A 17,674-nucleotide genomic window follows, 5' to 3' on the forward strand; every position below is an offset into this window, starting at 1 on the left:
CTGAATAAAGTCTGAGTTATTAATACATAACTTCATTCAATCTGACAAAACTGATATCTACATTGAAAATGCATATAATATAAATGCGATAGGCAACTTGTGGCTCTTCAGATGTTTTGGACTACAATTCCTATACCCCCCCCCCCATTATTGGCCATGTTGGAAGCTCTGGTCCAAAGCATCTGGAGGACACCAGGCTGCCTTCCCCTGATAGTCATGGTAGGATAGGACTTCACAGCTGGCTAGTAGAAAATAATGGCCAGCTAGAATTTGTGGGCTCCTGGCCATATTGCTCAAAGTGGAAGAAGGGGGATGGGCATATCTGCCTATTGATGCCCTGCAACAACACTGTGGTCAATCTCACCTTCCTCAACCTGCTGCAGCGTGTGGATCCAGCAGCAGTCTATGTGGTGTTCAGATCTCCTGCCTAGTGTCAGAGGCAGAGATGGACAAATCTCTCCTTTTCACTTTCATTGAAAGTTTTTAAATGTTTTAATTAGTTTTTAATTAAACTAATTAAAAACTAATTAGTCTTTTTAAAAAAAAAATCTCAAGTTCTTTCTGTCCCAGTTCTGAAGAAATTTGCAAATTTTGGAAAGTTTTTAGCCAAAGCCAACCAAATGAAATTCTCACCCATCCCTTGTTAGAGCTGCTTTCAACCCCATAGAACAAGAGTGGGTACATTGTTGCCCTCCAGATGTTTTTGGCCTAGAACTCCCATCATCCCTCACCATTGGCTGTGCTGGCTAGAACTGATAGGAGTTGTAGGCCAAAACATCTAGAGGTCCACAAGCTGCCCACCCTTGCCATAGAACCTTTGCTTTCCCTCAACTCCATCCTGCAAAACTAGATGTTCAAAACCATTTAGAAAAATCACTGGCATGGGCTAACTTGCCAATGTCTTCATTCAACGGATGTTTCATAATAAAAACTGATAGACAATTGTAACTAAATAAATCACATACATCAGTACTGCACTATAATTACTAGGCTCTACATGCACATCTGCAATGAGCTCCAAATCTAAAGGAAGATGTAATCTTATAAATTGATCTGAACAACTCAACTTGCTAGTTGGTTTGAGCAGCTATGTTTTCTATGTGCAAGAAATAAAGTATCCAGGCCAAATGATTAAATGTCATAAGACTAAAAATATTCCTTTGGTAACAATTTGACAGGGTTAACTATTAAATTCAATTAGTAATAAATATAGACTGAAGCCAGATATTTTATCCTGAGCAAGCCTCAAAGAGGTTGCGTATACAAACAGTGGTTATTACATATCATGGTGGTGAAGCTTTTGGGCTGAACACAGATGCTGGTTTTTTTGCCAAAAGCTCCATTATGAGGATAGCTTTTGGAAGGACCATGTAAAGTATCTTCAGCTTGGAACTACAGGGTCTATTTTTAGATTCATACATTATAATTACTCAGAATGACTACTTGTCACTTCACAGTGTATAGAATAATTTATTTAGTGAACCCTGTAAAAAAATGGGGAAAACTGTACCATTTCATGTAAAAGTAGTTAAGGACAGAACCCTGAAATAAAGTATCCACGAGCTGGCCACTAAAGTTCATTGGTTTTTGTCATCAGTTCTTATTTATGCTAACTCAGGAATGAACTATACAAAGCTACTACTGAAAACAGCCCCATATGAAGTTCTGTAACCAGTAGCATACATATTTTATTTCTGACATTATTAACCTTAGTGTTTTTCCCCACATATTTCATAACAGTATAACACCACTTCCCACTGGCAGGAACTGAGAAATGATGCCAAGTTGATGTGGGGACATGAGTCTACAATACTCGATTTTAGTACATCTTGAACAAAGAGGAACTTGCCACAGGAATTACGTTTTTGCAGCAGCCCTGTGTTTCTTATAACATATAGTTCCATCCTCCAGTTCTTCAGAATATGCAAAGCATATTCAGCTAAAAAATATAGCAGATGTCAGTTGCTTATCAGTATCTTGGTGGTTTATTACTATTGCACACAGACTAAGAGAGCAATGCTATGACCTCTAGACAGCTTCTGAAGGGGCCATAAGATACAGCAGATCTCCTCCTCTCAGGGGGGATCTCCTGTGGCCCCTCCCCCCTCCCACACACAAGCCCCTCCCAGCTGCCACAGAAAGCTCCACAGCAGTTTCCTGTCCCAAAGTCAGGACTCATTCGGAAGGAAGAAAATGGGTGTGTTGGGTGAGTACCAGTGGGTGGGGAGAGGAAAGGCCATGGATCCACTGGATTCAACAGCCTCTCGGCCCTTGCCCCTGGCACAGCAAGCAAGTTAGATGGGCCCAGAGACCCAAAAATTCCTCAAACAGATGGTGGCAAAACAAAAATAGCCTCCATCGCTTTGGATGGATGGAGGGCACCAAGACTGGAGCTCTCTAAGAGATATATGCAACCCACTCTATTTAAACTGAAGATTAAAATTATAGCACAGACTGGAACTAAAGAGTTAATTTAGTCAAGGAGTTTAACTTCAGCTAAAATCATCTTTCACTGACCAGCGTTCATCTTGATTGGATATGTAAATTCACATTTCTCCTTTTGGTTTTCACTAATTTTAGATCCAAATTGGCACTACTGCTTTTATGCAGGTTTCATTTTCTTTATGGTTATTAATCTGGAAAACTGACCAGAAACTCTATTCCTATGCATCTTTCAGAGCTTTTATTGCACATTTATTTGAACATTTCAAATTATTACCAGAAAGGTTTTGAAAACAGTATAAAGAGAACTGAAAAGCTACTCACAGTCTCTCCAGGGATCTCAGTCCAATGAAAGAGTTGTTCTTTAACCATAAGATCTTGTTATTAGTCAGAATTCTGAAAAGGAGTTAAAGGAAATAATTTTGTTAATAGAACATGGTAGCAATTTTGCTGATTAAAAACATGTAATTACAGTGTGCCAGTTCTGTAAAACGCTAATCACAGACTTCTCTGCTCCATTTCAATTTCCTCTTAAAGCAGCAAATAGGATAATCATTTACAGTGAAACAATTCCATCTTCAACATGCTCCTGTTTAATAAGCAAGTAGTCAAAGAATACTTTGTGCTGTGGTTGATGATGGAATGCAGAATAACATTTAACACTTGCACTTAAGTAGCACACTTCATGAAAGCTTTTTTGTTTTCAGAATGTATCATCAATAGGAGAAACAGCTACCCATCCAGATAAGCAAAATTAATCCCCTACAGAGGCTTTTATTACAAGGCTGCAATCCTTCCCCCTTCATGGATCACTGCCTTATTGTGGCAAAGGGGCTTGAATAACTCAGTGAAGCCATAAGCTATGCCGTGCAGGCCCACCCAAGACTGACAGGTCATGGTGTAGAGTTCTGACAAAATGTGGTCCACTGGAGAAGGAAATGGCAACCCACTCCAGTATTCTTGCCAAGAAAAGCCCATGGAATGTATCACAAGGCTAAAAGGTATGACGCCGGAAGATGAGCCCCTCAGGTCGGAAGGTGTCCAATATACTACTGGAGAAGAGCAGAGGGAATTTCTAAGTATAGCGCCAGAAAGAGTGAAGCGGGTGGGCCAAAGCCGAAAGGACACTCAGCTGTGGATGTGTCTGGTGGTGAAAAGAAAGTCCGATGCTGTAAAGAACAATATTGTTTAGGAACCTGGAATGTAAGGTCAATGAATCAAGGTAAGCTGGAGGTGGTCAAACATGAGATGGCAAGATTGAACACTGACATCTTGGGAAGCAGTGAACTAAAATGGACAAGCATGGGCAAATTTAATTCAGGTGACCATTATATCTACTACTGTGGGCAAGAATCCTGTAGAAGAAATGGAGTAGCACTCATAGTCAACAAAAGGGTGGGAAAAGCAGTACTGGGGTACAATCTCAAAAATGATAGAATGATCTCAGTACGAATCCAAGGCAAACCATTCAACATCACAGTAATTCAAGTCTATGCCCAAACCACTGAGGCCAAAGAAGCTGAGGTTGATCAGTTCTAGGAAGACCTACAACGCCTTCTAGAACTAACACCAAAAAATGATGGCCTTTTCATCATAGGGGATTGGAATGCTAAAGTAGGAAGTCAAGAAATCACCGGGATAACAGGCAAGCATGGTCTTGGTGTACAAAATGAAGCAGGACAAAGGCTAATAGAGTTTTGCCAAGAGCAAACACTCTTTTCCAACAGCACAAGAGGTGACTACACATGGACATCACCAGATGGTCAATATCGAAATCAGATTGATTATATACTTTGCAGCCAAAGATGGAGAAGCTCTATACAGTCAGTCAAAACAACACCTGGAGCTGACTGTGGCTCAGATCATGAGCTGCTTCTTGCAAAATTTTGGCTGAAATTGAAGAACGTAGGGGAAACCACTAAACCATTCAGGTATGACCTAAATCATATCCCTTATAAATATACAGTGGAGGTGCAGAATAGATTTAAGGGATTAGACCTGATAGACAGAGTGCCTAAGGAACTATGGACGGCGGTCCGTAACGTTGTGCAGGAGGCAGCAACTCAATCCATCCCAAAGAAAAAGAAATGCAAGAAAGCCAAGTGGCTGTCTGATGAGGCTTTACAAGTAGCTGAGAAAAGAAGGGAAGTGAAAAGCAAGGGAGAAAGGGGAAGATATACCCAGCTGAATGCAGAGTTCCAGAGAATAGCAAGGAGAGACAAGAAGGCCTTCTTAAATGAACAATGCAAAGAAATCGAGGAAAACAATAGAATGGGAAAGACTAGAGATCTTTTCAAGAAAATCGGAGATATCAAGGGAACATTTTGTGCAAAGACGGGTATGATAAAGGACAAAGAAGGCAGGGACGTAACAGAAGCAGATGAGATGGAAAGAATACACAGAAGAACTATACAAGAAAGATCTGAATGTCCCTGACGGCCATGATAGTGCGGTCACTGAACTTGAGCCGGACATCCCAGTGAGTGAAATCAAGTGGGCCTTAGGAAGCATTACTAACAACAAAGCTAGCGGAGATGACAGTCTTCCAGCTGAGCTATTTAAAATCCTAAAAGATGATGCTGTTAAAGTGCTGCGCTCAATATGCCAACACATTTGGAACACTCAACAGTGGCCACAAGACTGGAAAAGGTCAGTTTACATTCCAATTTCAAAGAAAGGCAATGCCAAAGAGTGTTCAAACTATCGTACAATTGCGCTCATTTCACATGCCAGCAAGGTTATGCTCAAAATCCTACAAGCTAGGCTTCAGCAGTATGTGAACCAAGAACTACCAGAAGTAGAAGCAGGGTTCCGAAGAGGCAGAGGAACTAGAGATCAAATCACCAACATTCGCTGGATCATGGAGAAAGCAAGAGAATTCCAGAAAAACGTCTATTTCTGCTTCATTGACTACGCTAAAGCCTTTGATTGTGTGGATCACAACAAACTCTGGCAAATTCTTAAAGAGATGGGAGTACCAGACCACCTTACCTGCCCCCTGAGAAACCTGTAAGAGGGTCAAGAAGCAACAGTAAGAACCAGACATGGAACAACCATTTGGTTCAAAATTGGGAAAGGAGTACAACAAGGCTGCATATTGTCACCCTGCTTATTTAACTTATATGCAGAGTACATCATGAGAAATGCTGGGTTGGATGAATCACAGGTCAGAATTAAGATTGCCGGGAGAATTATCAACAACCTCAGATACGCAGATGATACCACCCTAATGGAAGAAAGCGAAGCAGATCTAAAGAGCCTGTTGTTGAGGGTGAAAGTGGAGAGTGCAAAAGCTGGTTTGAAACTCAACCTTAAAAAAAACTAAGATCATGGCATCTGGCCCCATCACGTCCTGGCATATAGAAGGGGAAGAAATGGAAGCAGTGACAGATTTTATTTTCTTGGGCTCCAAGATCACCGCAGATGGTGACTGTAGCCATGAAATTAAAAGATGTCTGCTTCTTGGGAGGAAAGCTATGGCAAACCTAGACTGCATAGTAAGAAGCAGAGACATCACCTTGCCGACAAAGGTCCGCATAATCAAAGCTATGGTTTTCCCAGTAGTAATTTATGGCTGTGAGAGCTGGACTATAAGGAAGGCTGAGCGCCAAAGAATTGATGCTTTCGAGCTGTGGTGCTGGAGAAGACTCTTACGAGTCCCCTGGACTGCAAGGAGGTCAGATCAGTCCATCCTAAAGGAAATCAACCCTGAGTGCTCATTGGAAGGACAGATACTGAAGCTGAAGCTCAAATATTTTGGCCACCTAATGCGAAGAGAAAAGTCACTGGAAAAGACCCTGATGCTGGGAAAGATTGAAGGCAAAAGGAGAAGGGGACGGCAGAGGATGAGATGGCTAGATAGCATCACCGATGCAATGAATATGAACTTGAGCACACTCCGGGAGAGAGCGCAGGACAGGAAGGCCTGGCGTGCTATGGTCCATGGTGTCACGAAGAGTCGGACACGACTTAACAATTGAACAACAACAATCCTTCTTCACTGTGGTTATGACATTGCACGGCATGATCTTGGATCAACCAATATTAAATCTGATTTTCTAGTTTTTCCATAGGAAAGTAACTGCTCCCTTCACTGATTTATCTTTCTTTTTTTAATTTCTTCATGTTGCTCTATCGCAATTCTGCTGGAATGACTGACAGCAGCCAGGGACATTATGTTCCTGTTAAATTCCACCACCAGCAGCCAGGGACATTATGTTCCTGTTAAATTCCACCACCACTAATAGTAATGGTAGTAGATGGAGAAGAAAGCTAGAATGATGATATACTACTGTTCAGTGTCAGAGGTAGTATGCCTATCTACACCAGTTGCTTGGGAAATATTACTAGTACTGATAATAAAGATAATGATAATAGTAGTGGATAGGTGAGAAGGGTATTAACGGGGTGGTGGTATTTAAAGTGTCCAGACCTTGGGCAAATGACTTGAAACTTTGCATTCATGCTAGAAAGTTAGGAGGAACCGGTTGGCGGTGGGAGGCCAAGGGGTGGGGGGATGAAGAGGGGCCAAGGACAGCCCCACCAAAGTGCCATTTTGGCACAGTTGAAGGGGTTGTCACTGGCAAGGGAACTGCAGCTGGGATCATGATCAGAGCAGGGACAGGGGACTTGGTGGTAGGCAAGATGGGTTCTGCCGCCAAGTCCCCTGGGATACTGGGCAGAGCTACGTGGAGGACCAAGGGGGAGGGGGAAACAACTAGCACACTGTGGGTGGTGCACCCAATCATCTGTTAGGCACACCAGCTACGCACTAGGTTGTTCGCAAAACAACCCCCAGTGCATGGCCAATCACCCATTGCAGGTTAGTGTGTCATGCAAACGTGCCCTTTACCTTATCCTCAGAGAACTAAATAACCTACTGAGACAATCAGGCACAAGCAGCAACATAACATGGGGAAAATACATGGGCAACACACACATGTGGTCTCCACTGCTCAATACAAGGGCCATAAAGACAATACACCCAGCCTGACTTGAGACTATACTTGGAAATATGGCTCTCAGCTAAATAAAAAAAATAATACCTTCCTTAGCCTCAGGGTTTACAGGTGGACAGAATGAAGCTGCTGTGCTGGCAACAGGTTTAGCGGGGTCCTTAGTACACCCTGGGTGAGCCCACTGCCCTTATCTTGACAGCTGATGCAGCAGCAGCAAAAAGGTTGATCTAGCTGGCAAATGCTGCTGCTAGAGGCTGCCATTTTAATTTCATAACCTGGAGGCATTATGAAAGAATTAAAATGACAGCCACAGGCACTTGGGCTTCAGCACTGGGCAAAGGAAAACCAGCAATCACACAGAGCCAAGAGGACTGCTGGGCCCAGATGGGTGAGTTCGTGGCAAGCACTCCTGAGGGGTGGGGGCTATCAGCAACTTCCTATCGGTGCCAACCTTTGATGCCAGGCCCTTGAAATTGCTCCTTTGGTCTGGCTGGGAGCTACCTCTCCACCTCATGATCTGCCATAACCTAGTGAGCAGAACAATAGTTTAAGGGTCTGCCCAAAAAATGCTCTCAAACTTGCCTTCCGTTTCCCCCTGCCAAAGTGGTATAAATCTGCAACATTGAAAGCAACCCTGTATTTCTTATGGGGGAAGCAGTTTGAGGCCTTCAATCTCCTATTTTAAGTTATAGAGATGGATTCTAATTCAAACCCCAAAAAATTATTTATGTGGATTCTGGACTTCAAAACTTTCACTTTAGCAGAATGCCTTTTAATACAGATGAGAGGAACTATTTTCTTCCGTTCTGCAAATGTTTCAGCTGAGTCAGATTTCTGTTAATGGACTGTAGGCTAGAACTGGGATGTACGAGAATTTCGTTACAGTTCACAAATCATCAGAACGTCCTCTGTTTGAAACCCTGAACTCTGGACCCACAAACTTGCAATCACATTCAGAAAATGGATTTTTAAAAAATAAACAGTTTAAAATGCGCATTTAAAAAAATATTTTTTTCACGCTTTAGTCAATGGAGGGGGAAATGCACACTTTTGAAAAATGGGCACAGAAATGTGCACTTTCCCCATTCAAACAAAAAGTAAAAGTCCACAGAGCCGCCGGCCAGGGCCACCCGCAGCTAGACCTCCATCCGCTGCCGGGCTGCGGCTGCAAATGGCGGCTGCCATAGCAGCCGCCATTTGCATCCCTGCATTAGCCATGATAGGCTACGTATATATTTACGTAGCCTATCACGAAAAGAGCAGGGACGAAAATGGCATAGCGGATGCTATTTGCGTCCCTGCTCTTTGCTGTGATAGGCTATGTAAATACTTATGTAGCCTATCACAGCTAAAGTAGGGAGGGAAATGACAGCTGCAGACTGGGGCAGCCATTCGCAGCTGCAGACCAGGGGCAGCGGATGGACCGGACAGCTGACACAAGGTAAGATCCGTCCCGGGGAAGTTTCGCAGGGTGGCAGGGGGGATTGCTCCGTTCCACCATGGACTCCGAGGGGGCGGAGCCTAAAGAATCTGGCCTCACTGGAGTCCGTGGAGGAATTTTCTAACATCCCTACTCCGAACTCAGAGGCGACCGCCTATCCAATGCAGGGCAGGAGAAGCATGGAGGGGATCATTCCCTCTGCATTTCTCCTGCCCTGCATTTGTGGCTGGACAGCCAATTTCAGCTGTCTAGCTGCAGGAAGGCAGGGCGGGGGAGGACGAGGCTGCCGGATGACACATAGGTTGTGTCGTACTGGCATTTCTGCCTTCCCTGCCCCAGAACGCCCCCCAGAATGCCCCATTTTGGTTGCTCCATGCTCCTCTTCTGACTCAGCATGGGGCTGTTCCACGCTGCCTGCGAGGCAGTGCAGAAGGGGGGGAAGGTCGGTTCCTGGAAAACCACATATCCTATGGCCCTGTAGCCACTGACTAGTGGCCATAAGATTGCTCCCTAAATGATTATTGAAAACCAACTAATCTCCAGAGTGATCATTACACATTCTGATTTTTGTGTAACCAATAAACCTTTAGAATAAAGCCTGGGTCTGTGAGTGTGTACCACTGGGACAAATCTGAGTGAGTGTGTACCACTGGGACAAAGACACACTACTGCCCAAGGTTAAAGATGCTTTTACATGTGTATCTCAAATGATGTGTAGGCTTAACACATATCTGGAGAGGACACATGTTAACAACTAGAACATTGGCTCTCATACTTCACTGACATAGATTACATTGGTCACATGTTTAGATTTCCACATTCTTGTTTTTTTTTTTCTCTGTTTGTATGAGTGTATTGATTTGGGGAAGGCAGAGGAAGACAGATGGAATTTTTCAGTGAAGGCAAAAGCCAAGCTACATGACAGATGTCTGATCAGAGGTCAAACCTCTTCAAATTAAACTGAATCTGTTAACCTTAGTACATTTTTTCTTACAAAGGCAGCTGAAAGATCCTTTTTTAAAATGCCTGTGTAACTGAAAGCATGCCATTCATTTCTATACCCATTTTCCATTTAATGGGGTCACCTGCTTCTATCTGAATGATGTTATCTATGAATGAGAACAGACAAAATTGAGAAGCATCATGGAAAAATGTACAGAGACCTTTCAGAATCTAACTGGATTCTGCTTTAATGTACCAAGGACTATGATAATGATGTTTCAGGCATAAAAAGCAAATCTAATTTTTAACAAAAAAAAATCCAACCTTATAAATAAATCATTACAGCATGTGGAACACTTATTTCTGTAATCATATAATTTTATAGCTAAGATTTCAATTAAATTTTTTCATAACATTAAACAAAACAAATATCAACCCCCCTCCCCATCTTTAATGCAAAGCCATAAGAAGAGCTTTGTGTCATGCTTGAAGGTCACAAGACTGCAGTTAATTTGGAACAATAAGAAAGTACATTCCAGAGTCTAGGGCACTCCATTAAAAGAATCTTGAGTTGTAGCCCCCTCCACCCCAAAATATTCACAAATAAAGAATGAGACCACAAGTGCCTCTAAAGGTCTTGTGTATTGTTCTTATTCATCATAAAGATTGACAGAGTCTGAGAAACAGATGCAGGCCAGATGAGGCCATGTCAGTCTGGTATGCAAGCCAACATTACTGAGAGATGGTGTGGAATGGTGGTTAGTGTTCAACTTAGCCTGGGAAGATCTGGGTTCAAATTACATCATTGGGCTGTTGTGAGGACAAACCTGCAAGCCATGTTCTAAGGAACCAGAGCTCCTTAGAAAAGGCAGAATAAAAATATAATGAAATAAACTCACTCCTACATCACACTTTCATACACCCAAGGCCAAGTTTCTTTGAAAACAAGTCTACAATTTACAGCTATAGCTCTAGTATAAGTGTTGGGAATGAAACATAGGAGGACACATTTATTTTGTGGAGGGGAAATACAATCTAAGTCACTGCCATGTTACAAAATACATATTTATTTTGGAACAATAAGAAAGGGTTATCAATAACAGGGTTATCCACTGGAAGGCAAACATAACTATAGGAATTTTTGAAACCTATGAAACAAATATTCTACTTTACAATCATAGCCATGTGTAAACCCAGCAGCTAACCAAGTTTCACAGTCAGTAGTGGCATAGCCAAAAAGGTTACAACAATGGGGCTTTTCTTGTACAGAACTAAGCATTCTTATACTTCACTGAGGATAATAAGGCTTGCATACCTGCAAAGAGTGGTTTAGATGCACCTTGAAATTGTAACTGTATGAAGGCAGCTCTATGCTTCAAGTAAATTCCTACATGACTGCAGCAATTTCAGCCACACCAAAACAACCCCTCTTTTTTAACTTCTTGCATGATTTAAACTGCTGGCATCTCACAGGTGGTGGCTTCTCACAAATGAATTAACACATGGAGTTGCATACATACACACACACACCAGTTTTATTTCCTGTGGGAATCATTCTGCTTTCACATTATGAATGATGTCTGACTCAACTTTCACAGCACAGATTTTCTGCTATGTTCCTACAACAAACACTGGGTGAGGAACCCAGGATTTCAATGATCAAAAAGTAATTATAAAAAAAGCACAGTTGCCACTAGGGATGTGCAAGCCTCGGTTTTGGCTTTCTAAAGCATGGTGGCCATTTTGTGACATCTGCCATCTTGTGCAAACTCTAACACCACAGCACCCTCTACTGGTCAGAGCTGATATTGCAGACTTATGATGACTCATTCTTTTAACTGCCTCTTCTTCATTCCCCACAATCATCACTTTGAATCCCACTACCCCAGACACATCTGGGTACTGGAAGAGATAGTTTGGCTTTAGCCCTAATGGGCCTCCTCCACCTTCTCCCAGCCTATCCCCCCTCCCCCTTGACCCCCCTTGAGGAGTGGAGAGAGGGAAAGGGAAAGGGCAGGGGAAGGAGCTGTCAAAACACAACAAGGACTAAGCCAATGACAAGGGGTGGGGACAAGGGGGCAGAACTAAGGTTAACCACAAAAAAGCCTGGGAGTCATTTACATAAAGTGGGATGTGTCTGGGGCAGTAGAATTCAAAGTGATGATTGTGGAAAGTGAGGAAGAGGAAGTAAAAGAATTAGTCATCATAAAACTGCAATATCAACTCTGACCAATAGAGACTGCTGTGGTGACAGGGGTTGCACAAGATGGCAGATATCTCAAAATGGCCACCATGCTTTAGAAATCCAAATCCAAAGCTTGCATACCCCTAGTTGGCACAAATGATATCATCATCATCATCATCTGCTCTGACTATTCCATTTCTTCCACCAAAATTTGCCCACATTTATTCCTCCCATGGTTCTTACCTCTGCTTGAATCTTAACAAACAGGTCTCTATCCACACATCCACAATTTATCTTTAGCTGGCATCTTACTACTACCAGTATCACTGTTTATTTTCAGCTGACCTATTCAGTTTTACAACTTCTTATTACAAGTCTGGGAAAAATATGTATGAATGGAAAAACCCTCAAGCTCAAAATTCATAGTATCTCCACGTATCCTTTTACACTGTCTTCCCTAAACATCATAACTAATAGAGTGAGATGTCACTATGGAAATAATCTGACCTATGCTCATAGTTACTGGGAATGAATCATAACCTACTAAATAACCCATCCACTTCTGTACGGTTGTTTAGGGCATAATTTTGCTGAAATTGATTCTTATACAACAGTAGCTTAACATAAAAACAAACAATATGGATCTGTGGTTTTTCTGAATCATGTTGTCAGCCCCTTACAAAACATACTGTTAACAAAGATACACTATGATAATCAAGAATTCTGGATAATAATATTTGATTTATAGGCATTTTCTAAGAGGGCTTAGGATGGGATGGGAGTGCTGCTTCACTGGTGGAGAGAAGCTCCACTGGTAGGGCAGGAGTTTGGCTGTGGAGGCCTCTGGTACACCTGCAGAAGCAAAGCCAACTATGTTTACACCAGTGGTAGGTCCCAAAATGGTGCATTCCAGGGCCAACTAGGCACGGCGGAGAATTCCACCATGGATCTCGGTGAGGCCGAATGCCAGAGCATTCGGCCCCCTGAAATCCATGGCGGAATGAAGGCCCCCACCCCCGCCCCCCACAAAATGAGCCCGGAACGAAGCCTACCTTGGTCGGCCATTCTGGTGCTCCTCGAATGGCGGCCGTGTCTGCAGCTGCCATTCGCGCATATTTCGAATGGCCATGATAGGCTACGTAAATACTTACATAGCCTATCACGGCTAACACAGGGACACCATTTGCGATAGCCTGTGATAGGCTATGTAAATATTTACGTAGCCTATCACAGCTAAAAAAGGGAACGGAAATGGTGGCTGCCGTAGCTGCTGCCATTTGCATTCCCTTTTTTTTTGCCGTGATAGGCGACCTAAATATTTACATAGCCTATCACGGGCTGGTGTAGGAACGCAAATGGCGTCCCCTACACAGGACGCCATTTGCGTCCACACCAGCCCAGCAGCGGCTGGAGGCCCTGCTGCGGGTTGGCCTGACTGGCGGCTCCACGGCCTGGCCGCAGAGCAGAGCCAGCCGGGCAGGATTCCAGGGGGGAGGAACAGATCACCTCCCCCCCATCAAGGATTCTGGGGGGAGGAACGGATCACTTCCCCCCACCTGCGGAACCCAGCGGAGCCAGGTAAGCAGGGTTTCGTACACCCCTAGGGCCAGCTTGATAGTCACCTTGGATTGACTGGATCCAAAGCCCCTTCATTATTGCAACAGGCCCCAAGACAAGGACCCAAACCTAAACCAGCCTAGAGCCCAGAACTGGTATAGGTATTTTCCCTCCCATTGTTTGCAATGGGAGGGAAAAATAACATAACTGAAGATCCACCAGGAAATAAAACAAACACAAAAGCCTCCTCCTTCTGCCCTGGCCAGAGTGAGCTGTTAGGGCTTGGGAAATGGTGTATTTTCTGTCACAGACCTCCAACAGACACACTTTGGGAGAGCTCTGTAATATCCTATCAAAACAAAGTGATAAATTATAACAGGAATAAAAAAATTCTTTAAAAAAGGACTTCCTCACCATACAAGAGGCTTTTTAAACTACATAATTATTCATCTCAAGAGAACAGGAAGATTGGGAACATTTTCAGTGCATGCTATAATGTAAGAATAAAAGATTTTAAACTTTTAAAACACATTTCTTCCAAGTAACACACTTGCTAACATGGCGTATATAATTCATCTGATCAGTTGTAACATTCTAGCAGTATTTACTACATTACATGGTAGCAACTAAAGCACACCAACATGATTTTGATTTGAATATACACATGTTCTGAACATGGTCCTAGTTTTAAAGATCAGGGACTTCAAAGATGGGAAGATCATGTATGTATGCCATCCTTTTCTATTCTGATCTGTACTATCAAGCAAATATGAAGGGCAAGAGGAAGAGAGTTAAGTGCAGGGAGATAGCAAGCAACTACAGCCAAAAAGAAAGTTCAGCTTCTAGTTCAGCTTCTAGTTCAGACTGAATATCTGGTATGCTGTTATCACCAAGGTGGGTACACGCTAGCCTTTGATCACATTAACACACCATCTATATGTTTTAGATGTTTTAAATATCCAAATATAAATGCATCTGAATTAATAATGATATTCTTGACTATAAATTCTTAACTATAAATATACAGTGTTGGATCTAGATGTAGCCATATTTAAAGTAGACCTATTTAAATAGGCCTAATTGAAGCACAGAAGCCAGTATCCAACCCATTATATACTATATAGTGAAATGGTAGTTAGTTGTCTTCACTAAAAAAAGAAGATGATGATGTTACTTATTAAGATTGTGTTCCTGTCATGTACAAATTAAGATTCACAGAAATTACTCATCTATTGCCATTATTCATTTTGCCCCTTTATATTACTACTTGATTTTGGGTAACAGTAGTAATGCAGTTCAAGTTTGGAATTGTGGAGTTCACAATATGAATTCTGCCAGTCACAACTTCTGGGCTAGTTAGTTACAAGTCAAACCCAAAGTTTTCAGAAGTTCAGACTTGAGGTCATAATTAGCTCAGCTCCAGTTCTTCTGCTGCCACAACTGCTCTGTCTGATTCTCTTTTCTGCTGAAATTTACCTGCTGATGGTGACAGCAAGAATGGATATTGCACTTGCTTCCTTAGGTGGCAGCAGCAACATTATGGGTACCAAGACTCCTAGGAAAATGTAGGTGTTTACCACCAAGCATCCTCAAATGCTTGAAAGGCCATGAATTCTGATGATGCTCTGAGATATACCTTGGAGTGCAGGTTTCTGCTAGGGATCAGATCTTGAGCAGCAATAAGGTTGGGTCAGGTTTCTTAGGAAGCAAGGCAGAAAGATCAGCACCATGAAAAGCTCCAAGTGGTACTGGGGCTGGAAGCTGGACAGATGTTGCTCCAAGGAAGATCAAAGCATGACTGCAGCTTAAATAGGAAGTTACCAACCTTTAGGCTACTTAGCTCCACCTCTACATTGACTTGAGCTCCACGTCTACATAAGGCTTTGACCCTTAAAAAGTCCTGGTCTCTTTTAGCATGGGAGTGGTTGTGGCACAATATTTTTTTTCATGGTAGGGATGAGAACCAGGGATGCTTGAGCTCACTGAAATTCTCCAAATTTTTACTTCAAAGCTTGGTTCAACGCACTCTCATTCTCTTTGCAACCTATTTTTTGGTTCAATCAAACAGGAAAAGTGCACATTTTTCAAAAGTTGTATTTTTAAAAGTACACATTTTGAGAACACAAATGCCATTCAAAAATATTTTTAATAAATAAATAAAACTCTTACATTCCATGAAAGCTTAGCATTTTGATACAGAGCAGGTGAAAATATCACAGTTCAGCACACATTTACTTAACATTCACAGTGGGTACCATTTTATTTCGGTGTTTATATTTTTAATTGTTCATTTAATTAGCATTAAAATGCTTTTTCAGCTATTTTTTTAAAATTAAAATAGTGAAATACCACTTAAATTTAAGAGTGTTATATAGCTATAACACTATGATGCAATAAGACTAACTTTAATGGCCGTGATCAGAAAGGTAGTTTAAATCAGTTTTTAAAAATTAGTCTTATTGCATCATGGTGCTGTAGCTCTATAACACTTTCATTTAATTGATATTCACTATTTTACCTTTTTAATTATATGTCATCATGTAGCATAATCCCAATGGTCATTAATTGCCTCCAGTTGCAGTTGCAGTTGCTCAGTTGCAGCCAAGAAACATGTTTTTAAAAGCTGGGCTTCTAAAAAGCCTTTTAAGGGGCAGGGGAACGAAGCCCTTACCTTCTCTTAGTAAGCAGTAACTCTCCCTCCACCACCCCACCTGCCTGGAAGTCAAATTACTTTCGTCTGCCCTCCAAAAATACCCAAACCTCTTCTTGCAGTCACCTTTGCATAGGTCAAGGCTTTGGCAACAGGGCAGGGAACTTCAACTGGTTCTAAATTAGATATTTCCCATCCACGGCAGCTATGTCACATCCAGTGGTGTGGATTGAATATAATGTGATGAACAGGGAAGGAAAGGGCTGTAGCTCAGTGGTAGAGCACCTGTTTTGCATGCAGAAGGTCCTAGGTTCAATCCCCAGCATCTCCAGGTAGGGCTGGAAAAACTCCTGCCTGAAACCTGGAGAGCCACTGCCAGGCAGTGTCAACAATACGGGGCTAGATGGACAAGGAGTCTGACAATTCAGCTTCCTATGGTCCTAAGTAACCTACTGAAAAAAGTGTAATTGTAAATGTCTTTCTGACATCCCTAGCAAGAGAATGAATGGTCTTTCCTAACAGCCAAAGATCTAAAGATATCCCAGAGCCTACCTGTAGAGAGTTAAATTGTTTAAGTTTTAAAACTTCATTAATGCTCCTGCAGCTGCACCTGTCATTGCTGGCTTTGAGGACAAGGCAAGCAGCAGCACCCTGGCAATGATTTCCTAGTGCTTTTGCTATTCTTGCATTTGTGCCATAAAAGGGAAATGTTCCTTTTAATAAGGGAGGAGGCAAGAGAAAGATGGCATTACAAATGCTTAATACACAGTTCTGTTTTCTGCCATATCTACCATATCTGATGCTAGATTCTCCATGCTTGCAACATGTTTTATTGCACTTATTCTTAAATCTCTGCAGACAGGAACAGTACTTTTACTACAAAGTGGTTGGGGAACAAGCAGAGAAATGGGAGATAACTTCAAGTACAAAGCATCAAATTGAATAACCACATAATGTAGCATTTGATTTAGTTTCTGTGGCTCTGCCCTCCAATAAATGTATCCTGTGAAGGCAACTTACTTTTTATGTGCCAAATGTGTTTTTCTAGGCTATTTCCCACTGCGAACATGGGTATTTAAAAGGGGAGGTAGATATGCATGTACATACTTTGTAAAAACGATGTAGACTTCTCTGGGGATACTAACCCAACTGGGCATTTAAAATAGATTTAACATGCATCTGTGCCATCTACACTTCGTGTTTGCTGTGGAAAGTGCCAGTGTACACACAGCACTGTCACATAGAGTATGGAGTTGCCCATATCATATCAGCAGCTAAACCACCAGAAAGCACATTCTTCATATAGGACACAACTATTCCTGTGCCAGCACAGTATTTGCCGACACTGAAAATTCTGCAGGCTTTGCAGTGCAGGTCAGCCTTGGTACACCAGCTACTGCCATTAGCATCATACAAGCTCTTACATAGCATGGAATTGGGTACAGAACAGGACATAACAGGACATAACAGGAGAGCTTCGGCTATTGGGCGGTATAGAA

General features: G+C 42.2%; 1 protein-coding gene across 1 annotated transcript in view; it reads right to left on the minus strand.

Moving 5' to 3' along the window:
• ADGRA1 (adhesion G protein-coupled receptor A1) overlaps positions 1-17,674 on the minus strand; it is a 554,873-nt gene that overhangs the window by 480,605 nt on the left and 56,594 nt on the right. Inside the window, exon 2 of the mRNA XM_084845922.1 lies at positions 2,767-2,838. Within this exon, the coding sequence (XP_084702048.1) occupies positions 2,767-2,838 (72 nt within the window). The remainder of the gene's footprint in view (positions 1-2,766; positions 2,839-17,674) is intronic.

The sequence above is a fragment of the Heloderma suspectum genome, chromosome 3 (genome assembly GCF_057233095.1).
Source record: "Heloderma suspectum isolate Gila_16-S chromosome 3, 16-S_ref, whole genome shotgun sequence".
Lineage (NCBI taxonomy): Eukaryota > Metazoa > Chordata > Lepidosauria > Squamata > Helodermatidae > Heloderma > Heloderma suspectum.